The sequence below is a fragment of the Lipotes vexillifer genome, unplaced genomic scaffold, assembly GCF_000442215.2.
Source record: "Lipotes vexillifer unplaced genomic scaffold, Lipotes_vexillifer_v1.1 scaffold459, whole genome shotgun sequence".
Taxonomy (NCBI): domain Eukaryota; kingdom Metazoa; phylum Chordata; class Mammalia; order Artiodactyla; family Lipotidae; genus Lipotes; species Lipotes vexillifer.
In genome coordinates, this window is record NW_006769874.1 from 2,937,094 (window position 1) to 2,962,797 (window position 25,704).

At 41.8% G+C, this 25,704-nt stretch overlaps 2 protein-coding genes across 3 annotated transcripts in view; one reads left to right on the forward strand and one right to left on the reverse strand.

Moving 5' to 3' along the window:
* The first annotated feature begins 5,359 nt into the window (after positions 1-5,359).
* CUNH6orf120 (chromosome unknown C6orf120 homolog) lies at positions 5,360-5,914 on the forward strand. The gene has a single exon (XM_007445921.1). It carries the CDS (start codon positions 5,360-5,362, stop codon positions 5,912-5,914), a length of 555 nt encoding a protein of 184 aa, XP_007445983.1.
* An 805-nt stretch (positions 5,915-6,719) lies between these two features.
* PHF10 (PHD finger protein 10) overlaps positions 6,720-25,704 on the reverse strand; it is a 43,934-nt gene continuing 24,949 nt past the window's right edge. The window contains exons 3-13 of one of the 2 annotated variants that reach the window (XM_007445922.1): positions 22,817-22,923; positions 20,192-20,322; positions 19,490-19,573; positions 18,476-18,609; positions 18,236-18,385; positions 17,518-17,627; positions 15,347-15,500; positions 13,294-13,449; positions 8,457-8,565; positions 8,005-8,193; positions 6,720-6,899 (exon numbers count right to left, since the gene is read on the reverse strand). In XM_007445922.1, coding sequence (XP_007445984.1) covers positions 6,814-6,899; positions 8,005-8,193; positions 8,457-8,565; positions 13,294-13,449; positions 15,347-15,500; positions 17,518-17,627; positions 18,236-18,385; positions 18,476-18,609; positions 19,490-19,573; positions 20,192-20,322; positions 22,817-22,923 — 1,410 coding nt within the window. In that variant the 3' untranslated portion in view covers positions 6,720-6,813. Of the gene's footprint in view, positions 6,900-8,004; positions 8,194-8,456; positions 8,566-13,293; positions 13,450-15,346; positions 15,501-17,517; positions 17,628-18,235; positions 18,386-18,475; positions 18,610-19,489; positions 19,574-20,191; positions 20,323-22,816; positions 22,924-25,704 lie in introns of those variants that run through there. The other variant, XM_007445923.1, reaches the window with a different exon arrangement.

The window sequence follows — 25,704 nt, forward strand, 5'->3', positions numbered from 1 at the left end:
TCTTTACTATCATTACTCTGAATTCTTTTCCAGGTAGATTACCTATTTTGTCTTCATTTATTTGGTCTTATAGGTTTTTACCTTGCTCCTTCGTCTGTAACATATTTTTTTGTCGTTTCATTTTTTTTCTGATGGGTGGAGCTGTATTCCTGTCTTACTGGTTGTTTGGCCTGAGACATCCAGCACTGGAGTTTGCAGGCAGTTGGATAGAGCCAGGTCTTGGTGCTGAGATGAGGACCTCTGGGAGGCCTCACATCAATTAATATTTCCTGGGGTCTGAGGTTCTCGTCAGTCCAGCAGTTTGGACTTGGAGCTCCCACCACAGGCACTCAGGCCCGACCTCCGGCCTGGGAACCGAGATCCCACAAGCTTTGTGGAGAGTAAGAAAGAGAGAGAGAGAGAGAGAGAGAGGGTGCGAGGGAGAGAGCGAGAAAGAAAGAAAAAGAAAGAAAGAAAGAAAGAAGGAAGGAAGGAAGGAAGGAAGGAAGGAGGGAAGGAAGGAAGGAAGGAAGGGAGCAGTACAATATCAAAGAATAGAAAACAAAATAAAATTAGAAAGATAAAAAATATATTAGGAAAAATAAAACTATAATTGAAACAACCAGTCACTCGGGGTTCCTCCTATCCCCTTTGGTGTCCGTGGTCCCCCACCGGTGCCTGGTAGGTGCCCTGGCTGTGCAGAGACGCGAATTGCACGGCCTCCTAGTACGCCATCTTCTCCTGCTAGTTTTTCACCAAAACACCCTGTCCACTTTCTCCCTACAGCCAAAGCACATTCCCCGGCCTCTCTGGAAGTCGCACAACCCAGCTGGATGCAGGGAGAGGATGCAGCCCTACGCACAGGCTTGGCCCCACCGGCACGAGCCCCCGGCCACCGGAACACCAAGAGAGAGGGCGCTTAGTGGAAAGCACCTGGCCACCTGAGCTGCTGCCCAGTAGGGTTCACCTGACCAGCAGCACTGGGCTGGAGTGTGGTGAAAAGCAGGAAACAAACTTCTAGTGTGTCAGGCACTGAAACGTGAGATTATGTGCAAAAGCCTCTGTCCAGACGCACCCAGAACCCGGTATGCAGGTGGTCCACGGTGACGGAGCATCTGGTTAAACTCCACTTTGTAATGACCTGGAAGGCAGACCCCTCTCTCTGATCCTGTAGCCCTCAAGGAAATGATGGGAAAGAACCAGCATTGGTAGCCCACACTTAAAGTTGGCTCAAGCAAGCAAAAACGAGTGGAAACAGAAAGTATCCAGGAGCCTGGGGGCTTCAGGGAGGCAAACTGGAATGGGTTGCCCCCCAAAGCTCCAAAGAGACCAGGGACCATCTAGACTCAGCCTTCCCGGGAAGGTCTGGTCAAGGATGGTTACCTTCTCACTCAAGCCTTTAGTTCCACATAACCTCCAGGTCTCAGCCATTCAGTTTCAAGAGAGACAAGAGAGCAAGTAGGCACAAAGAAAAGAATAAGTCGGGCTTGAACAGCACACCCGGCGGGACTGAGGTAGAGCTGCCGGCTGGCAGGCGGAGCTGACAGGACGAACACAGCCAGGAGCCCACGTGCTCCTGGGAGAGCCAGGAGGCCAGAGGAAGGGCACAGCAGGCACGACGGCTGACTGCTTAGGACTGAGCGTCTCCGGGCCCCCGTCTTCACGGCTGCAGGAGGGGGACCATGGCAGCCCCCTCCTCACAGACCACTTTACACGAGGCCATGGAGGGGAAGGTCTGTGGGGAGGACCAAAGGCTTCAGAAAACAGCCGTCCGGTCCCCAGGCAGCAGAGTCAGGGTCCACTTGGGAAACTCCTCCAACACCCACTCCACCTGATTTCAGCACTGCTATGGACCTGTCTCCCTTAGGAAGGGGAGGGTCTCTGGAGGGGGAGCAGTTCATGGGTCACTGGACCATGAGAAACCACGTCCGGGCCTGACGGGGAGAGCAGTGCATGCTGGGAATCCTCTGTGTCCCGCTGGATGCCCTGCCCAGGTTGTGCCCCAGGGAGGTGGGTTCTGCTTGTGGGCTCAGAGCCGAAGCGGACTTCTGGCTTTAGTCAGATAACGGAGGCTGCCCCTGTTCCCCAAGCCATTCCCTTCCTTTCTGGAAAGTACAAGACCCAGCTTCCTTGGAGCTAAGTGCCACCACGTGCTTGAGTTCTGGCCAAGGCAGCAGGAGCAGGGAGTATGTGGGATAAGCAATGTAGGCCACTTACAAGCCCAACCCAGAAAACCCTCCCACCTGACTCTCTTCCCTCCCCCCACCCCCTGGCTAGATGGAGAGGCCTTGGAGGGCCTACTGAGGAGGGAACCACCAGGTGGAGAGATGCTGAGGAGTGGCATCCGGCCTGAACAGCCACAAGGACCCTGCGGGCAGGAAGCATGCTATTATCTGTCAGGGTCCTTTGCTTCTGCACTAGTCTACCCACACCGATAGAAATCTTTTAACCTTTTTCATGTACAAAAGCAATACAATGCAAAATATTTAAACAATGCAAAAATAATAGAGTTGGCCTTTCCCTCCCTACCTCCCCTCCTTGCTGTGTCTTCCCCGGGGGGGAAAATCAATGTAAGAGTCCAGTATGCGCATCACAGGAACAAGTCTGAGAGGACACACTACAGTTAGTTTCTAATAAGGTTCTCGTGTATCTCAGGCTACAGAAGCACCTTAGGAAAATCTGGAGACAGTGGCTGCTAGAGAGACCATTGTTTTAAAGTTAAGTCAGTAAATCCCAGACAGCTAGAGGCTGTATATTCAAGACCCTTTCACTGATACAGCAGAGCATGTAAATTGCACACAATTAGAAAATCCAGACTAGAAAAAAAAACAAGGGGCACCACTGTTAAAACCTTGCGCATCTCCTTCTGTTTTTTTTTTCCTTTGTATAAATGTGTATATGTGTATTTTTTAGAAAGAGAAAACTACTCCCTTTTGAGTAAAAAAGATCATAATCTTTCTCTTTTAGCAGCTAAGCCAGCCAGAGATGTGCCAATTTATTCTTGAGTTAGGAAAACACAGTATGGTAGTCAGACAGCAGGTTGAGTGCCCACAGGCACCATAATTAAAGTACCCTTAATGGCTTACTTTGTAGCAAAAGAAAATATAAAGTTCTCCACATTCGCCAGAACCAGAGACAGATTCTAATTCTAGCTCCTCTGGGGACAGAACTAGTATAAAAATGGAGCAATGGCTGATCACGGAGGTATGGGAACACTACCAAATTATACTCAGGCATTCCCGTGACTTTAAGTCCTTTCCTAAGTCATTAAACACTTTAAAAGGTATTACTACTCTTTATATTTAGCTGCTTTAATTTAAAAAAAACTGATATACTCTTTCTGTTGGTCAGGCTGAGTAAAGCCTGATTTTACAAACCTGTGGTTCTTGAAACACAAATTTTGTACTTCTGTGCCACGTGAATGAAGAAAGTTGTCTGCCATATCAGTAAACACAGGATGTTGCAGCCATCAAACCATCACATTACAGCATCCCAACGGTGCACCCTGAGGGGACTCAGGATGAGAAAACACAGGACACTGGCCCCAGGTAGCTGAAGTGCATATCAAAGGAATGATTTCCGTGAGCCCAGACTCTTGCATATTCCCATACATAGAAAAGCACTAAATTCCTTAACTTGAGATACCTGGTTTTCTTTAATTAACAGTAATCTTTTGATGTTCCGACTACCTGGTCTTTGTTACAAAACTTCCTACATATCCTGGCTTCCCCTTTGCCTCTTCGCAGCCGTCCCTCAGAGCTATCTGAGAGTCCTGTCTCCTGAGCTTGAAGTCCTCAGAATGTCCACCGAGTAAAACATAACTCTCAGCTTTTACGTTGTGCATTTTTTTCAGTCCACACCACCATGACTCGTTAGGCAAGCACAAATCATTGACTACCAATAGCAGTAATGATGCTAAAGTTTTAAAGTAAATCTTTTCCAATGATTTAAAACATATCCACATGTATCTCTATAACCTACACACTCCCTTGTATTCCAGTCTGATATGCTTTCTTGACAGGAAAATGTTAAACTTGGAACAGCCCCGGTTCAGCGGGTGTCACAGGTAACCAGGTACTTCTTGCAGGAGGAAGTGTTGAGGTCCACTAGTGCCATCTCATCATCAACCCAAACCAGTAACTACCCACCTGCATACAATTTCTCCTAACTTCAGGCAAATCAACGCCCCCAAAATAATCAGCCTTAAGTCTGTCATGTCTCTTTTACATGCCCAAAGGTGACAGCAAATGTAACTATTCAATGTGGCAACAGACATATTCTTTCACCCAACACATGACAATCTCCTTAGCAACAGGACCAACCCACATCTTGTAGCTACTTAGCAGAGTTCAGGTTCTGTAGAAAGGAGCACAAGGGTCACTGCCCGTTTTTAATATTTACACTCCACCTGTTTCCACAAAAGTGATTCATTAAGTTCTAAAATGAAACACAGGAATTGGAATCAACACGAAAGTGTGATACTAAAATGCACATAATCTTTCTTGGGAGACTCTTTTCCAATGGCCAACAGGCGTCCATTAACACCATATTCCAAATTAACAAAATAAATCCTGAATATAAATACAGCTTCAGTCTGAAGCCTCTCTTAGGAGCATTTCGAGAAGTAACACAGTTAAGAGAAAGAGAGAACAGGTAACAGGCGCCCGGACAACGGTCCCTCGGGCGAACCTGTTTCTCACCTGGTTACCCTCTGGGACCTGACGCTGAACTCACCAAGTGGACGCGCAATCCAGGCGAGCACCCTGCGGCGTAGGGCCAGCGCCCCGCCCCCGTCGCCCTGGTTACGAGCCCCCGCAGCTCGGCGCCCTCATCACCTCTCCATCCTCGCGAGAACCCGGGGTCTACGCACTACCCCCATTTCCGGACTTGCCTCACTTCCGGGCGCCGGCCAACTACCGGTTTTCCTCACTTCCGAGCGCCGTGCCACCTCCGGACGCCTTATTTCCGGGCGCGCCTCACTTCCGGCTCCTCCGGCTTGGCCCCCCTAGCCCTCATGCTCCCGGCGCGGCGCCTGCGGGTAGCGGTGGTGAGTCCAGGGGCGGATACCGGACCTGCCGCCCGCGTCCACCCCGGCGGAGCCCTGGGCCCCGAGCCGCCTTCCGCCCGACCCCGCGCCCGGTGGGTCCCCGGCCCACTCCCCTTCTCTGCCCCTCCCGCCCCGCCTTCGCGCGCGTCCTCCTCTCCGCGGGTCCCCTCCCCGGGCCGGGGACGGGGCGGGGGCAGCGCGGGGCGGGCCGCCGAGGTGGCCGGGACCCGCCCGCAGTCTGCGGCTCCGGATGCGCTCAGCTTGTCTTCCCGCTGTCGTGTGTCTGCAGGACAAGTCACAGATGAGGAAGGCACCGCACTAGGCGCCCCAGTCATGGCAGCTCCGTGGAAGGGCGCTCTGCTGCTGCTTTTGGCATCTCAGGCTGTCTCCTCGTTGAACGCCTCTGACGAGGAGGAAGTTCCAGAAGAATGGATTCTTCTGCACGTTGTTCAGGGTCAGATAGGAGCTGGGAATTACAGCTATTTGAGGTTAAATCATGAGGGAAAGATAGTTCTTAAGATGCAGAGTTTGAAAGGTGATGCAGACCTGTATGTATCCGATAGCACCCTGCACCCGAGCTTTGATGACTACGAGTTACAGTCTGTCACTTGTGGCCAGGACGTGGTTTTCATACCAGCGCACTTCCAGCGCCCCGTGGGAATAGGGATTTACGGACATCCATCTCACCACGAGAGTGAATTTGAAATGAAAGTGTATTATGATACAACGATTGAACAGCACCCGTTTGGTGAGACTGCTTATTCAGACGGTACAGATACGAGTCGGAAGCAGGCTTATGCTCCAGAAGATGCATCTCAAGAAGAGGAATCTGTTCTTTGGACGATATTAATTAGTATTTTGAAATTGGTACTTGAAATTCTTTTCTGATTCTTTGAACATACTGTGGAGTATAATACCCTTAACCTGTGAAGCTGAGTGCAGTTCGCTGTGAACCTAGCTACTTGTACCTGGTTGGAATTCTGGTTACCTTTCCTAGCTGGGGGATGGGAAAATAAAGCCATACAGTTTTGTTACCTCAGTCACCCCAGAAGTATGAAAAGCATCAAGCACGATATTTATTTTCTTTCTAAACATCAAAATTCCTGTAAAAGAAATGTGCATAATAAAATGTTTAAACCCCGTTTTGATTAGTTTGTCAGGTGACTAAGATGATTGCAGTGACTTATGAAGTTACAAAGTGTCAGCGTTGAAGAGGCAAGTCTGAAATGTAATGATTTCTCCACACTTGCCTGAGCATGGACTAAAGTCCCATGCCTACACCCCAAGCAGGGACAGCACCTCCTGTCCAAATGGGATTTCCTGGTAGGCAGGTCCCAGTTAGACAGTTCTAAACCCAGCTGCACCAAATCCCATCAGGTCATTTGTAATTTTATCATTTTGGGCTCCTATTAAAAGTCTTCCGTTATTAAATAACTTTGCTATGCTAGCCATGGTAGACAAGAAAGGATATAATTAGGAAAATTTCATGAAAATAATAGTAACTTTTAGGCTAACGGAATAATAAAGTATTTCAAATTAAGCTGCATGATATTACCACTGAATTTCTGGAAAGAGACAGAATACTAGATAAAGACCTTTTGGAAGATGGAACTATTCTTCTACCTGAAATTGGTTTCAAGGGTAAGAGTAGCTTATAACAAAATGAATGAACTTGCAGATTTTAAGCACATAGTTTCAGAAATCTTTTATTGGCATAAAAATGAGAATGTTGTAAAATGGCACCAAATACTTCATTTAAATGCACATTACAGTATTGGGGTCAAAAACTATCCCTCTTTGCTGCTTTTCCCCCTTCTGCCCACTTTCCTGGGTGTTGGGGGGGCTTGCTGACAACAGTCACAAATCCAGCAACCTAGGAGAAAAATTGTTAGTTAATACAGGATGAAATTTAACTTTTTAGGACTGAATTTTAAACCCCGTTAGCTCTCCTTCCTTAGCAATGGCTATTGATAATCCTCACTGGATTTCTGGTGGGACGGGCACTAATGAGTTCCTTAATTTAAGGAGAAAAATGCAAACTTCCCTTAAGGTAATCAGTGTCATCAATGCCCTGTGAAATGCACGGGGGGAGGGAAGGGGCCATGGGAGGAACTAAATAATGGTAGGGACCTTTAAACAGTTAAAATCCTTTCTGAAATTCAAACACTATCATACTCTAAGAGTTCAAGCATACAAATCCCAATATAAAACCTGTTATTGACTTTCGTTTATTTTCAGTCTTCTGTGCTGCTCAGCGGCAGCTGTGCGCTCCTGGCATCCTCTCAAGTGCTGGTGTGCTGTGCTCACACAGCACTGTAAAGTGTGTCAAGTATCTGACGGCATTATGATGAGCTCTACAACATACTTGGTCTCAATCACTGAACAACTCTGAATAATTAAGTTGCTTGCATCTCAACAAGTCCCAGGAAACCTAGGCACATGTTTTATAAAGTATGAGACAGTGTCACCCACGCAAATAAGTTCTAAAGTTACACAATTATGCGTGTAATGTTTTAGTCCGATTACTGTGATTTATTCTTTGATTCTGCGTTCATTCTGAAGTTATCTGGAATTGTTATGCCGCCTCAGTTTACAAAACTCTGGTTTAATATGTATAAAGGCATAGCAGTCGTTTTGTTAAGTTTCTAAGTGACTTATAAAATCAAGGCTTTGAAACAAATTGATGCTACTCCTTTAGCTATTTCAGTAGAACACTAGCTCAATCTACATACACTGAGCTCTGCTTCCAAAATTTATAGGCAGTCTGATATCTCACTTGTCCTTTAGTCAGCTTGTCTAAGGATGAAAAACAGGTGGACGTGATCACAGCTTTGGTCACTTCTTGTGAATAAAAAGATCTCCAGGCCCTTCATGTGACTATGGTGTTTATGCAGCCTCAAAAAAAAAAAAAAAAAAAAAAAAAATGCTGGAAGAGTCCCTTCACTCAAAGATAACATTCCTTCTTTTTTAATCTTTACCTGATGGAATAGCACCAAGGCCCACACAAAAAGTATGATAACCTCTGTCACACACATCACAGAACATCATTTCTTCTTCATGGTGGGGTTGTCCACATATAATGCAAGTCTTACACTCCATACACTGCCATGGGTAGGTCTTAATCATAGAAACAAGCTCCATGGTCATATCCAGGCAAGAAGGATGGCCTAAACCAAAACCAGTATTAGTTGTATTTCACACAAGAATTTTTAACTTAATATGGCATCATAAAATGCTAGTTTGCTTGGACGTCTCAAGAATGGCTACAATGTTTAACTGCCAAAGAGGAATGAAAACACAAAGTCGAAAAAAATACACGGACTTTATATATTTGATGATTCTTTGGTTCAAGTCTAGCTGACAACTAAGAATCCTAGTTTTCGAAGCAACAAATAGGGTGGTTAAAATGTGAAGACATGTCAATACTTACCACTGTTATCACACTGGGAGCAGTGTATAAGTGATTCAGCCTTCCCTTTCTTGTTGGACTCCTTACCCTTCAGACAAATTCCACATAGAGCATTTGGAATGACCTTTGGCTGGAAGGGTAGAAGAGGGCTATAAATTCATGCCAGAAGAACTTACTATGGGTTCAAAAGGAATCATCACTGTATTGCCTTATCTTTACTCTGGTTAACTTGCTAATGAGGACCTTTTTGAAGGACATAACCTGACATGAATCTGCCTTCAACATACAACAGCCTACCGACTAAAAGCCTTAGATTTCATTTTTAAATTTTGTCAATGGCATGATCTCATGTTAGGATTAGATATAGCATTCTACACTCCCTATATGCCCAGTAAGATCTATATAATGAACTGGAAGGGGAGACTAATACATTGTCAAACTGCACTATTAACTGAAAGAGAAAAATCCAAGTACTGAGTGACCATTACACGAAAGTTTTAGGCTTGTTCCCAAAGAGAAGACTCCATTGTAAGCAGCTTATATGCTCATTTTGTTTAAAAAACCTGATATTCTCCAAAGTTGCGAAACTAGATCTATAAAATCTAAGTTACAAAATCAATGTTTTAACATTTTGAATTGCAAGATGTCTCAGCATACAGTCATGCGCAAAAAAGGTTTGTGGGAATCCGAGTTGTGTGATTATTCCCTTTGCATATCTAATACATTAATAAAAGAGCCTATATTTAAGAGAAAAAGCATTCACTATGACATACAAAACATGAAAGAGAAAAGTAGTTCTCAGACAGGCAAAATATGAAATTATCACTTAAAACTATGCAGACACCCTATGTTTTAAGTACCATTCATTTTTCAGATTAAAAATAGGCACTATCCAATGAAGGCATCTGGGCTTTAAGAAAACATTTGGCAACACATGGAAAAGAACAAAGAAGGTTCACTACGCCTGAAATTGGGAGGGGAAAGGGGACAGCCTTGACCGTAGCAACATGATATTCACTGGCTCCACATGAACATGGGGCAGTGGTAGGAAAGGAGAGCAAGCCGGGGCCAGGCAGGAAATGGGGGCCGGGGGCATGTTCACTCACTCATTCACTCATTCATTCATTCATTTATATAAAAACTGGGAGAAAAGGCATTTTAAATAGAAATATTGCATTTCTGTTTCATACAACCCAGCCAAATGCATCTTATGTTTCCCTTTCCTAAGTTACTGAACAAAAGAGGAGCCTAAACAAAATTCCAACTTTGCATACTGTATTATTCCAGCTTTGAAATGTCTCACTGCCACCTTCAAAACCTGCACAGCCTAATTTGTTCTTAATTCTTTAGGGTTTTTTTAATTTTTTAAATTATCTTTCTCTACAAAAGATGACAGAGGCATTCAAAAATAATTTTTGGCTTATTTATTTAAAAAAAAAGTCAACCTTATACATAAATATAATAACTCTAAACAATCACAAATGTCTCTACAAAATAATAAATATCATGGAAGTTAAAACATACATATAAAACTTTACTGTTGACTATTCTACATCTCCTGTATATCTTTATACCCTGCTCCCCAACAAAAGGATAGTGTCACATGCTCAAACCTCTTAAGTCTTGCAGTGTAGTTACCCTCTGTTGTTACTGCTACATTCTAAGCATAAAAGGTTCTCATTGTGTTTTCTTATACCTAAATAAAAAATAGCTAGGAAGTGCACTTCTATGATCCAAATTCTGGTTCAGTTATGATCAAATCTGTAACTGCCATAATATACAGCAGAAAGCTACCTCTCAATCCACCAAAAAAAGAAATATCTTTTGGTTATGGTACCTGCACTAAATGTAAAAGATACACTTATTTAATACTTATAGTTCAAGTTAGATACTGGCATCCTAAGTACTTTAATATTTTTCAGTAAAGTCAAGGAAGTAACCACACAGTATTAAAATCTAAATCAAGAACTCCTCATAGGAGATCCTTTACAAGAAATCAAAAGGAATAAAACACAAAGCTAGTCATTCACATTCTAGAGCAGTTCAAGTTCTACAATCATTAAAATATACATTGAACACCTATGATAAAAGGGATACCAAGAAAATTCTAGGTTTACTTCTAAGCTTAAAATCATAATGTTTTGTTAAACCACTTAAAATTTTTCTTACCCAATAGTCTTCATCTTGATGAAAAGAGGGAGAGACGGGTGGAGAGGGAGGGAGAGAGACAGAGAGAAAGACAGAGCTTTGCAGCATTTTCTATGATGATGCCACAGCTCAATATGAAAAAATACTTTGTTCCCTCAAGCACTCTTGAGCTCTCTCAGAAGCCACACTGCTCACATCGAGGACTGTACACGTCGGGTACCAATCGCTGATTGGGAAGCTCATCTCTCGGGCTTTGCAGTGGTGATGGAGGAAAGGAACAGCGTATGGAACTCTCTGAAGGTTAATGAACGGAACCCTCCATACATGTCTGATGGAGACAGTCCTACTTCGTAACAGCACAACATCAAAATTTCACTACTGACAAGAAAATTAAAATAATCTCCCTAAGAGTTCTCAGCATCTCAAATAAAAGGCTCACAATACATTTATTTTCCTGCTTGAAAAACAACCAAAGATAGTGAGGCTTTCATGTTAGCATTAATATAGTATACATTTTAATTATATACTTTTAACATAGGCCTGAATCCTAATAATTATGCTTCAATTTCAGGTTAATGTAACCTAAACAATACTGTCCTACAAACTTAAGGGCAAGCACTAGTGAATCTTATTAACCAAGACATCAAATACATTATAATTTTTCTTATTAACTCCCATATTTTAAAACATATTTATATATATGACCTTCAGCTTAAAGTACCCTAATATTTAGGCACATCTTGGCTTATTAATACTTTTCATAGAGAGGTTAACTTTTAATAAACATGTTCGCATTAATGTATTGTCTAGATACTGGTTGTTCCAAACTTTGAAATAACTGAAACATTTTTAGGTACTAAAAATATTCACAGGGCTTCCCTGGTGGCGCAGTGGTTGAGAGTCCGCCTGCCGATGCGGGGGACGCGGGTTCGTGCCCCGGTCCGGGAGGATCCCACGTGCCACGGAGCGGCTGGGCCCATGGGCCATGGCCGCTGGGCCTGCGCGTCCGGAGCCTGTGCTCCGCAGCGGGGGAGGCCGCGGCAGTGAGGGGCCCGCGTACCGCAAAAAAAAAAAAAAATTCACAGATTATAAAATGTGCATATTCTGCGTATCAGACCCCCTTGAGTACTACCAATTTAGGTTAATCAATTGATTTCTTCTACCTTAAATCAATGATAGCATTGAATAGTTCTCATTTTCAGCCTCTAAACATCTGTTTCAGTATTTTTTCTTTTTTAACCCATGATTAATCCAGGCTTACTTTCTGAAAGGTCTATGTAACACTGACAGTGTGCTTTGAGCTGCAACTCCCATTCCGAGCTCTTCTAGGACCAGAAGCACACTGATTAGCACACACAGCAGGCTAACTTTCCAAAATTTAATCTCTGGAGTTCATTTGCTTTCAATTATTAAGCATTAATTTAAATCTTCAGTTTAAAAAAATTAGATAATCTATGTATGTAAAACAAGGACAAAAATCACATGGCTGCAGCCTAGTGCCGCCGTCCTTGCTGAATGAAGCTGGGCTGAAAAAATATATACTTGAAAGCTGATGACGTAAAGGCATTTTCTAATTAAATATGGAATATGCTAATTTGTTAAGTTGCTTTTTTACTTCAGGAAAAGAAAGGCAATGGACTGTTAGAAGGGCTCTGCTTAGGCTGAAGGGACACTGGCCAGCGCCCACTTGAACCCGTGCTTCTGGATTACACACCACAACCCTGACCTGACAAACACAAGTGTTCAGCAACTCCGCTCAGCAAAACTTTCTGATCAACTTACTCTAAAATGCTCCTTCAAGACACCTTCATAAGCACATAACAAGCATTTACATACTGACACATACCAGGAAGCTGTGTATTTTCCTGTCGCGGTTCAAGACACGAAACCTGCAGCTATTTCTACTCCTTCCATGATAGTTAAATACACGAATAAGGCTACTCCTCTCTCGCCCGGCCCTCTGCGGGGGAAGGGGCAGACGGCAGGAGGAAATGATAAAAGTAACCCTACTGCTGACAGCACGCTACCTGACTCTGAGAATAACCGGATGAAAAAGTTAACAAGTGCATCTAAGCCAAATCACCTGCCAGATAATGTGTAAATCCTTGTCACAGAACTGCACAGGCTACCTGCCAAGGTTCGGCTGAAAGCCACCACAATGGTGTAGTAGACCAGTTTTACTTTCTCCACCAGAGGGTTAGCTCAACGTGGCCAGTGAGTGGACCCAAGAGTTCCTAGACTGAACCCAGATGGCTCTTAGTGAAAGGCACTGCAGAAATGCAGCCTGGCCTAAGGGGCTCCCTCCCCACTGCATGGCTCAGCGGGCCCAGCTTCACCAATACCAGGGCGCTTTCAGCGTCAGACCATGATGCGTTTTACTCTGAGGAAACAAGTATAAAGTTCTGCCTATCAGATCCACTCCTTAAAAACCCATACTTGCCTGGTTATTATTTAAAAGGACAAAAAAAGATTCTCTTATCAATTGTACATATACAGAAAACAGAAGCTAAACCATAGCCAAAGTGATAGAAAAGCCACCAGGAAAATAAAGCAAAAAGGAAGGGAGGCTGACAGAGGGCACACACCACAGAAGAACAGCTAGTGAAGTGCAGCAGGCAGGAGCTCCACAACTTTGAGATTCAAAGTTAAAATATTTCAGGGAGAGAGGCTGGTCAGGAAGGAAGCTGAGTCAGGGGCTTTTTTCTTCTACCTTGTACCCAGGAACTGACTTGGACAGTACAGAACGTTTGGAAGCATCTTTTCGTGGAGGAGCAGCCTTGTCCCTGGACCTCTGTCTTCCCTGCAGAGGCTCCTCCTGGCCTTCAGGAAGGCCTTCTCCCTCAGACACGTTGCCAGAGGAGCTGTCCTGCAAGCCAAAGGCACAAACAGAGGTTCCTTGGAACTCATGCAGATTCGAAAACTACAGAATATATCCAAGAGAAGTTTTAAAGTTCCATCAATTCAAAAATAAAAAGATAATTCTAATCTAAGAAAACATTTTCCAGTGTGAGACTGAAAGAAGTCATGGTAAGAATCATTTATCCATCTTATAAATACATTATAGCTAGTTCCATTTATATCAGCAAGTACCTTAATCGACTTTGTTTTCTGACCTAAGTCAACGGTAACAGAATCATCTACTTCAGCTATTATTACACGACACAGCTTCCACACCATTTTACCACGTCACAAGGGAGCATATTTGTTTCACACAAAAATATTCTTCAATAAAGAAACTACTTTAAGCAAGTGTGGGTATTTTTACTGAGTAATAAAGGTTATTAAAGAAGTTCTTCAAGCCCACACCTGTAACTTCCTAATGTTAAACAAGGCAGAGGGCCAATATCGTCAAGTATTTACAACAGTATCAGACATATTGTACATGTTCAAAGTTTAGGAGTTCAATAATCACTTAATTCTTCATTTTTTAATTTAAAATTTTCTAATTAGAATAAAAATGTTACGTTCATATAAATTATGAAGATTATAAAAGAAAAGATCAGGTTATCCATAACCACCCTGGTAAACATCCTGAGACAACGCCTGGGAACGTGATGTATCTCTTTTCTAGTTACGTGTTTGTACAGATACCCAGGTTCACACACTAACACATACACAACCTACCTACATGTGTGCCCTCATTTTTTAAAACACAAACACGAAGCTGAATTACATTGTATGTGTGTGTGCATCTGCGTTTTAATATTTTTAAGTGTTATGTGCATTTCATCACATCATTAAATATTCTTTGAGCTGCATCTCTACCACGTAAATGTAATATATAACCCACTGTGGACATGATATTTCTAATTTCTGCTATAGAAAATAACACTCCAATGGACATTTTTTCCTAATTAAATTTTGTTACCATCTGATCAGGTTCTTCGGATAAATTCTATTAGTGTATTTGCCAAGTCAAATTCCATGGAAGTTAAAAATCTTGGTACAGACTGTGAAAACACTTTCCCAAAAAGCTGTATTAACCGACACTCCCACTAGCAGTGTAGGAGAGTGTCAACTTCATCACACCCTCGTCACAACACAGCACCCCTGTACCAACGTGACGGAAGAAAAGCAGTGTCGTCACTTTAGTATCTGAAGAGCATCTTACTTTAATGTGACATGTATTACTAAATATGTTTTAGAAGCTGTTAGTGACAAAGTGTAGTGCCCATTAATGCTAACACAACCCCACGTTCAGGTTGGCTAGAAAGATATAAAACGGCCAGCTGCTTAATATGCCATGCTAAATAAAAATCAAACCCCTGACTACTGTCTTCTTTGTTCTCCTTCAGTTCCACAGAGCACACCAACTTCCCAACTGTCCCGCAATTGCATTTTGCTACAAAAAAAAAAGTCATGCAGGAAAACCTAACTAACAGCACATGTTGGTAACCTTAACGTTATCCTAGAAGAGGCCGAAGACTATTAATTAAGCAACAGGAACACAAGTTAATGTGCTCCCCCTAACCCAACATGGTTAAGCATAAGATTGTAAACCAATGTCTAGTACCCTGCCTAACCTGCTCGTGAAAACCACAAAGGGGCAACTTTAAGGATAAAACTTACCAAAGGCCACACACAGATAGTCCATATCAACACAAGCAATAACTTTTCCTGATGGATGCTTTTGGAACTTATATGCAACTGTCCTTTTTCAAAAAGAGGGTAGTGATACAAGTTCAATTTAACACTCCAGGAAAGCTATCAGCAAAAATTCAAAGGAAAAGGAGACACCTCCTACTGAAGATAAACGTCCTCACCGAAGTGCCTTTATTTTTCCGTTTCTCATCACCTCGACCATCTTCGGCATCATCTGAATCACCATCGCTATCGAGAGCAGGGAGCTCAGGATCCAGGGGGGGCTCATAAAGCGCTGTGTTTAATGGCAAATACCGCAGTTCATCTGGTGAGTACCTATAGTTCAGAGAGAGGATTTTCAGTTTTCCTTTTTTTTTTTTTTGGTGTGCCGCATGGCTTGCGGGATCTTAGTTCCCCAACCAGGGATAGAACTGGTTCCATCCCGTGCCCGTGCCCGTGCCCCCTGCAGTGGGAGCTCGGAGTCTTAACCACTGGACTGCCAGGGAAGTCCCCAGTTTTCCTTTATTGTTAAATATATATGGACTAATTTTGAACTACGATAATAGCCTTAATATTAACCACAAATACTTTTGAAAAATGATTAGAAGCAATAAATAATTTTTTCATTTTGGTACTCAAACAGGGACAAGGAATAAAAAAAGCCTAAACATTTTTTCACCAGTCTAAGAGTATAAAATATATATTTGATTCTTGTTATCAAAAGATTATGTCTCTCTCCTTTACCCTCAACACCCTCCCCCTGCAAAAAACGTCAGCAGACAGGGACGAAACTGTGGCAATACAGAATCCTGCCTGAGCACCTCCACCCTCCCACTTTCCTGAGTCCTTACTGCCTGTGCGCTGCTGCTGCTTCACCTGTAAAGCAGGTATGGTAACAAGTCCACCTCACAGAGTGAACGTGAGCATCAAATAAATTAACACAGGTAAGTCACAGTGGTGCACGGTACAAGATACTATTTAAGAAACAAAATTTCCAGCAACAAATTATTTTAAACCAATTTGTGAAGCATGTATTCTAACAAATGTAATCATCTCTTTTATCTGAAACTAGGGATCGGCAACCCCTTCCCCAGGTCAGTCAGCACACGGCCCGCAGATGACGTCCGAGCCGTTCCCACAGGATCGCACCAGGCGGCTATGATCTCGGAACCTCAGTAGGGAGAGGACACTGGATCAGGATCCCACTCACCTAAGATGTCACACCAAAAAGCACAGGGGTTGGGACACAGGCCTATCACTCAATAATGTGCTTTGCCCAAAGTGAGAAAATGAAAATTTGCTGACCCATGATTTAAGTTTGACTTTCAAATAGTGTGATTGTATAGTCTATTTTATTTTTTTAATTTTATTTATTTATTTATTTTGGCTGTGTCGGGTCTTCGTTGCTGCACATGGGCTATCTCTAGTTGTGGCGAGCGGGGGCTATTCTTCGTTGAGGTGCGGGGGCTTCTCATTGCTGTGGCTTCTCTTGTCATGGAGCATGGGCTCTAGGCACATGGGCTTCAATAGTTGTAGCACGCGGGCTCAGTAGTTGTAGCACGCAGGCTCAGTAGTTGTGGTTCTTGGGCTCTACAGTGCAGGCTCAGTAGTTGTGGCGCATGGGCTTAGCTGCTCCAGGAGCCTGTGCTCCGCGACGGGAGAGGCCACAACAGTGAGAGGCCCACGTAACGCAAAAAAAATAATAATAAAAATAAATAAATAAATAATACTGTCTAAAGAATATTCTCTATCCTAGAAAGCATAAGGTTTTTTATGAAGTAAAAGCTCAGATTTTGACACAAGTGACGCTGTGGGGCCTGTTTTCAGTTATATCCAGGTTGGAAAGGAGAGACAAGCAGCATTCTTGCTACAGGAACAGAAGCAGTGGCCAGGCCAGGGTAGCAGGAGCTCCCAGGTGGCCATGCCTCCCCACAGCCACTCTGTGCCTTCCTTCACGCCCTCTGCATCTGTGAAAATGCAGACGCCCAGGCAGAAGGTCTGGGGGCGTGCTTGAGAGTCTGCATTTCCAATAAGCTTCCACATGACACCAGCGATGCTGGGCCATGGACCATACTTTAAGGATGGAGGTCTGGAGAACCCCTGGCACCTGTCAACAGAAACACAAACAGGTGGGCAGTGAGATGGCACCCCAGGCTTTGTCAGCAGATGTTCAAGTTCTGTAAAGAGCATTCTTCACCACAGAAGATAGAAAAGAGTGACACAAATCTTATACATCTTATGGTGATGCTTATAGAGCTAAAAACTTCTAGAAGACAAACACAAGGCTTTGAAGTCCCTCACCAACACTGATGTTAATGGTAAAAAAACAAAAAACAAAAAAAACACTAAGTACCTTTTGTAATATTCCTGGAACTGTCCAGGGATGAGGGCCACCGGGTAAGAACTGACCTTGGTTCTCTCTGTCGGCAACACTTTGTACTTCCCTTGAGGCACCTGGATAACCTGGTTTAACACAAAGAGAAAGACAAACCCGACTCCATGCAAAGAATCAAGTCTTTAGGAAAACAGCCCCCTCTTGCTCTCTACCGTGTTTCTCCCCCCAGAAGCTAAAAATATAAGAGACATTAGGAGCTATGACCTAAGGGGGTTGGTATTCCTAGTTCTAGTGAGTTCGTCTGGCTGTTTACCGTGGCCATCATTTCTGAGGAAAGACAGTGTGTCTGCTCACCACTTAAGGGCTACTTATAAAACCTCTGGAGCTCAACGTCCTCATCTATGAAACGGAAATAGTAAGTTTTAACCTCATGTGGTAAGGGTGAGAAGTATGTGAACTACTATGGAAATCTCTTATACCTGCCCCTGGGACACACAAGGATGCCATGGAGCTACTAGACTCCTTCAGTAGCATGCCAACCAAAAAGCAAGAGACATATCACACACACGCAGAGAAGTGAAGCAAACAGTATCAGGCACATTAAAAACGACAGCTTCGGTTCTGGGGAAGAAAAGGACATACTGCTGGTACAAAACATTACGGTAAAGGTGTTCAGTAGCCTACGATAACAAGCAATTAGCGAGGTTCAGGGATTAATAAATGTAAGAGATCCTACATGTGTCTGTAAGTCAAAATAAGCTCTTCTTTCTTCCATACGTTCCCGGTTTAAGTTGCTGTTAAATTCAGCTGCTTTTTTGGCAGCTTTCTTAATGTACTCAGGCACTTTGCTGGCTTCAACTTTCTGAGTATTCTGTTGTTGCATTTGCTGAAATAAAAATATTACAGTTGGAAGTCACATCTAACTTTATAAAACGTCGTTCCCCCAAACCAAGATGGTGGTTACCCAGATACTTACAGAATACTCTTTATAGTGATCTGTAATTCGCTGGCGCTCTTTTTCCTGAAGAATGACAGAATATTCAGCATGTTTGGCTGGATATTCTTTTATCATTAAATCAATTACTTCATCACTGCGCAATGCTGTTAAGCCTATTTCAGACCAAAGAGAAGGTAAAGAAGCTTTTTCAAGGCTAAGTGAACATACCACTTTTCAAAATTTGCTTTTCCTTCAAACTACTCTACATTTAAGAAGTTTTCCAATAGTCAAAGCAAAATAGTTTAATACATTCAAAAATAATAAAAGATAATATTCATAATAAAGTCAAACAATTAAAAAGAAATAGATTACCAAAGTTGCAAAGGCAAATCAATTTTTTAACCAAAACTTTTTTAAGATTCTACATACTAGATATAAACATATATCCCTTTACTAGAAACAACTGCTAAATAATGATGCACACTAACCACTGGCAATCAACATGGGATACTAGATGAGAAAAAGACTTTTTCAATATACTTCAGTTCTTAGTCTTCAAATTCGATATACTAGCAATATTAGAGTCAATTCAAATTTCACCAAAAGCATCAGCACACACACATAAGTCACACAGGCAATTTTTGAAACTCATGGTATCAGATTATACCAACTGCTGAGATGAACTCCCATGGTTTTACATTTAAAAATTGCCTTAATATATTTATGAAGGGAAAATTACAAATAAAGCAGGGAGATAACTATACATAACTAAAAATTGAGCAAAATTTGCCTTTTAAGAGACAAGGACCAATACTTTTAAAAAGTACTGTACAGATTTTGCACACAAAACATACACACACTTTGACACTTCTGTTAAAGTTATTAGAAAATGATATTGTTATAAAACATCATTCTCTTTTGTATTTTAACAATAATCAAAAATGAAGTTAACAGTTTAGCACTTAAATAATTCAATCTATTTATTAATTCTGTAAAATATTTTGGGAAAGAGAATAAATACTCATCCGGTATCGCCTCATTAATGTTCATTACCTAGAGTGCACTGTGTTTCTGTAATGACATTCAGCTCTCTCAGGTACAGTTTCTCCTTATGAGACAAATCTCGTCGCTCTAAATCTCCAAAAAAAAAAAAAGAATAAAAGACTATCAAAAATAGTCTTTTGCATTTGTAAAACTTTTAAAAGCTTAAAAAACTTTAAAAAATGTTTAAAGTTAAAATCTTCATGGATTTAAAAAAGTATTCCGTTACATATTCCAAATATTATTAAAAGACTACACAAAAAGCTTACAAATTAAAAAAATGAAAGTTGAAATAAAACTGAGAACAGTAATCCAATGCCAGAAGGTAAGACAAATAACTATTAAACTATAGCTGATGAAACACAGCCTCTCCAAGTTCAGATACAGCTGATGGAGCTACCTCCATCCCTAAGGCCAAGAAGCAACAGTCAAGAAACAAAACCCTTAGTTCATTCATGTGGCTACAAAATGACTTCTCCCTAAAGTTTTTCCAGGAAATTCATCTTCCTCATTTTGCTTGTAAATCAGTTTACAAGACATAAGAGAGAGATGCTGAATGAATGAAAGCTGCAAATAAAAATCAGCAAGCAGAAGAATATAAAACATGTTATAAATAATCTGTACTCAAATATTCAGAAGTTGACAACCTATCAAAAAGAATTACTATTAGTTAAAAGTTAGATTTAATCTGTTATATAAACTAAGACTTAATACCTGGATATTTCCGTTTAAAGGAGGTCACACCCAAATATTCACTGACTTGTTCTTGAAGCATATAGTATTCTCCTGTTTCATCAGGTGGCCATTTGTACTCTATCAAATTTTCTGCGGGATAGTAGCTAAAGCTAAGGACAGAAATATATATTATGCCTTAAATGTAGCTTTTATAAAATTTTAATCATTTTTGTTTTAAAGGATATTCATTTTTAAACATTTTTGAGAATATATTTTAAGGATTTGGAAAAACTATTTTAATTATTTAAATTCTCAGTCTTCTATGACTTTGTAATACAAAGAAGTTCTTATGATTTCATGTGCATCAATGAAATTACAAAAGAGGTAGAGATTAAAGAAACAACCATCTGGAATACCAAAGCAAAAAAGTACACTGGAGGGCTTCCCTGGTGGCGCAGTGGATAAGAATCCGCCTGCCAATTCAGGGGACACAGGTTCTGATCCCTGGCCTGGGAAGATCTCTTCCCACATGCCGTGGAACAACTAAGCCCATGAGCCACAACTACTGAGCCTGCGCTCTAGAGCCCACGAGCCATAACTACTGAGCCCAAGTGCTGCAACTACTGAAGCCCGCATGCCTAGAGCCCATGCTCTGCAACAAGAGAAGCCACCGCAATGAGAAGCCCGCGCACCGCAACAAAGAGTAGCCCCCACTCACTGCAACTAGAGGAAGCCCACGCACAGCAATAAAGACCCAACGGAGCCAAAAATAAATGAATTTTTTTTAAAAAAAGTACACTGGACATAACATTTTCCACATATCACAAAGAACAGTCTCACAACTGTCAGGAACAAAGGCAACGTTTCTTAGCTTTTGCAAATCGGGGTAGTGATACCAGTTCTGAATTCCTTCTCACGGGCTTAGCACCCATAGCCACTATTTCATGCACCCAAAGGATAAGGTAATCAACTTCTGTTTCCCATCTTCTGTTCAGTGAGTCACAAATAGCAGAGAATGCAGAACTCTAATTTCTCAATAAACTGAACTATAAAGCACATAGACTCCACATACCCAGCGCACTGCAGATCAATCCCCAATCCTGAATAGTAAAGACTACAGATGTCTGGACCTGGACCAATTCAACCTCTAAATTTCATCAGTGGATAATACAGGCAGAATATAACACCATTTTATGCATCTATCCAATTAAAAGTAACAGGCAAAAGAACAGTTTTCTGAAAAGTGGTGCTGGGAATTTGGACAACCAAATGCAAAAGTGTGAGATTGAACCTTTACCTCATATCACACAGAAAAATTAATTAAAAAATGGATCGACGACCTAAATGTAAGAACTAAAACTAGAAAACTCTTGAAGAAAACATAGAGGTAAATCTTCATGATCTCAGATTTAGCAATGGATTCTAGATATGAATGCACTGCTAAATCTGAGCAGTGGATTCATAGCATGAGCAACAAAAGAAAGAGTAAATAATTTGGACTTGAGCAAAATTAAAGATTCTGTGTATCAAGACACTATCAACAGAGTGAAAAGTCAACCCACAGAATGGGAGAAAGTATCTGCGAATCATACGTCTGATAAGAAGGTCTAAACAACAACAAAAAAAAACAATTTAAAAATGGACAGAAAACTTGAACAGACATTTCTCCAAAGATATACAAATGGCCAATAAGCACATGAAAAGACGCTCAATTTGACTGGTCATTATGGAAATTCAAATCAAAATCACAGCAAGATTCCACTTCACACCTTTCAGAATGGCTGTTATCAAAAAAAAAAAAAAAAAAAAAAAGGAATACAACAAGCTGATAAGGATGTGCAGAAGTCAGAAACTTTGTACATTGCTGGTGGGAATATAAAATGGTGCATCCACTGTGGAAAAGTTTGGCAGCTCCTCAAAAAGTTAGACATAGAATTGCCATGTGACCCACCTGTTCCATTCCTAGGTATATACCCAAAGAAGTCTGAACAAATATATTTATACATCAATGTTCAAGGCAGCATTATGCACACCAGCCAAAATGTGGAAACAACCCAGTGTCCATCAACAGATAAAGAGATAAACATAACATAGAGTATAATTATAGCAATGGAGTATAATTCAGCCTTAAAGAGGAAGGAAATTCTAGCACAAGCATGTGCTAGAATCACTCTAGTACAACATGAGTGAACTTTGAAGAAATTATGCTAACCAAATTAAGCCAGACACAAAAAGACAAACACTGTATGATTCCATTTACATGAGGTACCTAGAATAGGCAAATTCATAATGACAGAAAGTAGAATGGTGGCCGCCAGGGGTTGGGGATATGCGAAATGGGAATTTTATTATGTAAAAGTTTTGGAAATGGATGGTGGTGATGGTTACACAACACTGTGAATGTAATTTATGCCACTGAATTATACACTTAAAAATAGTTAAAATGGCGAATTTAAGTGTATTTTACCACAATAAAAAAATTTTTTTTTGAATTGCACTAAGTAGCAAAAAGTAACTTTGCTGTCACGTTGTAAAACACAATAAAAACATTCTATAATCTTTAATAATTGCCTTTGCCATGGCTGGGGGATGGGGAGCAGGGAGCTAACACAGAGAAAAGACACGTACCACAAAAAACATTATCAAGCAATAAAATGACAGTACCCAAGATCCTGACTGGAAGTGTCACAGCTCCTGGAGCTATCTCCTGAGCCCATTCGCCTCCTTTTGGATGGCTGGGTCCCATCATTTGAATTATCTTCATTATCATCCTAAACATTTTAAAGATTCAAAAAATAACAAGATAAATAAATAAGGAAAGATTAATTATGTATCCTCCCAGACTTGCTAAAAGGCTCAACTTAAAGGCTTTCTAAGGAATATACAAATGTTAACTTCCTACTATAATTAACAAGGGACAAGAATTTGGAATGGGCAAGACCTGGGAAAAACTAAAAACTAATCTTCAATACAAATCAAAGTAAGAAAATTTTCAATAAACTTGTAAGTCTAAATCTACTTTTGCTTTCTTACCAAGAGGTTAAAATGCCTCCTGCTTCAGAGAAACACATAAAATCGCTGCAATACTCTGAAATTAAAGCAAATCCTCCTACCCTAGCTAGGATAAAAATGTACGGATCATGTAGTGTTTAACTCAACTTATAGCTGGTTTATTGGACTATTCTAACTGGCTAATTTAGGTACTTATATCCCTGTGAAGAGGGGACACAAAAGGACTAAAAACAGATGATCAATCCTGTTAATTTTTTTTCTTACATTGCAAAAATTTAGCAAAAATATACCCTAATAAGAGTCATCAATCTATATAAAACCACACAATACCTCCCAAAAAGGAGAGGCTTAAAAAAAATTTTAAGGGACATTTTCCACTACGTGACAATATGAAGGGCTGTTAAGTTAGACCGTTTCATTAAGGCAATGAATGATGTTATCAAGTGTCAGGAAATTAATTTAATCGCATATTAGTTAAGACTTAAAAAAAGAGATTAAAAAATAAAATCAAGGTAATGTAGCTTCCTAAGGCAATACAATTTTGTTAAGTACCACGGTTCTAAGAATACAGAGGTAGTATGTTGGTCAAGCATGCCAAAGCTGGACTGCCTGGAATCTTACTGGGCACTGCCCTTCACGGGCTGAGTGGTTATCCTCTGTGATCAGCTCCTTATCTGTAAAACTGGGACCCTAATACTGCTTCCAATACTTGGCTAATGTAGGGATTAAATGAGTTAATACATGGGAAGCCCTTAGAGCAAGGCCTAGTGAACAATTAAGTGCCCAGTAAAAGTTAGTTGATATGATTATAAAGTGTTAAAAGGCTCCACCTGGGCTTCCCTGGTACCGCAGTGGTTGAGAGTCCGCCTGCCGATGCAGGGGACACGGGTTCGTGCCCCGGTCCGGGAGGATCCCACATGCCGCGGAGCGGCTGGGCCCGTGAGCCATGGCCGCTGAGCCTGCGCGTCCGGAGCCTGTGCTCCGCAATGGGAGAGGCCACAGCGGTGAGAGGCCCGGGGACCGCAAAAAAAAAAAAAAAAAAAAAAGAAAAAAAAAAGCTCCACCTGTTAGGAATTTACTCAGATTCTTTAACAAATAGCAAAAAACGGGGAATATTCTCCTTTTCAGTTCTTACAAAATAAGCATTCAATTGAAGAGCTCTATAAAGAAAAGCAACCAGGTAGGAGACGGAGAACAGTCTAAATCCATTCTCCAAAAACTTACACATAACAGTAAGTCTCCCAAGTGAAACATTTCATATTCAATAAGCATTCGAGTATCATTTATATTTTACTTGCTTCTGAGCACTTTAAGGATTTTAGTATCCATTTAAGCACATTTCCCTTGGCTAAAAAATTTAGACACTCAAAAAGAGACAAAAAGTTAAAAATGTGAAGTCCTCAGAAAAGCTGAAACCACAATTTCACAAGTAGAGTTTGAATTTACTATTATAGATTCTAGGTAAATGTGCTATTACATAAGGTGAACATCGGAGAGGTCAAACTGCAATATACCTCCTAATATTATGATGGAATACAATTAAGTTGAAAGAACTTCGCTTGCAACCTCGATATTGACCCAGAAGTCCTAAGCTTTAAGGCTGCCGAAATCTCCGATATCAGCTATCTGCATTTCAGAGTCACAGGCGGCTCCCACCTTGGGATTAAACCCGTTTCTGGGGGTCCCACACTTGCTTCAGACACGCTCCTGCAGCTGGGCCTGGACTCGGGGGTCCCCGCCGCACGCAGGCCAGGCCTCAGGTTCTGCGAGCACAGCTGTGCGGAGACCCACCGGTCGGGGCACCTGAGGGCCTTCGTGCACAGAGGACCGCACAGGAGGGGCTCCTGACAGGTGCAGCCTCGCCAGGGGACCGAAGAACCGTCACTATGCCAACGCTGACCCCGGATCAGCGAAGACACGGGGTTCCGGTTCCCATCAGGTTGCAATTCCAACTTTTCAGTTACAACTGAAATACTGGGGTTGTACGACTCATCGCTCCATTGCAACCTTCTGTCACAAACTAGTAAACTAACTTTGAAAGCAAAATGTTTTAATGCACGACATCCTACCGCTCATGTCGATTCCTCTCCACTCCTCTCGGACTTTAAAACACTAAGTCCGTTTTACTTCCTTAAAACAGTGCAAACTACAAAACGTGAAAACAAAAAAGTCGGCCTGAAAATAACCGAACGGTTATTTGTTCTCAAACCAAGTTCATTAACTGGCTGGCTTGTTTTTCCACTTGTACACATTTCTATTTTTTAGAAAGAGCTCAAATATTTCAGAAAGATACTCCTCAAATGAAGGAGCTTTTAAAAACATACAGTATCCCAGACTAACGTGAAGAAAACTCTCTCCGTTTCTGAGGAAAGTTTTATTTCTACGCGGAGCAGAAAGTCCCCCGGGGGACGTGCTCAGAAGCTCCTTCGGCGCAGAAACCGCCAAAAAGACTTCGGACCGAGGCCGACTCGCCCCCGGACCCGCGCGGGGCTCCGCGACTGTGCCAGGGCCCGGTGAGCCGGACGGGCCAGCCCGACGCC

Excerpts from the sequence above, each read along its gene's own strand:
- CUNH6orf120 (XM_007445921.1), top strand. The coding sequence starts at position 5,360 with ATGGCAGCTCCGTGGAAGGGCGCTCTGCTGCTGCTTTTGGCATCTCAG.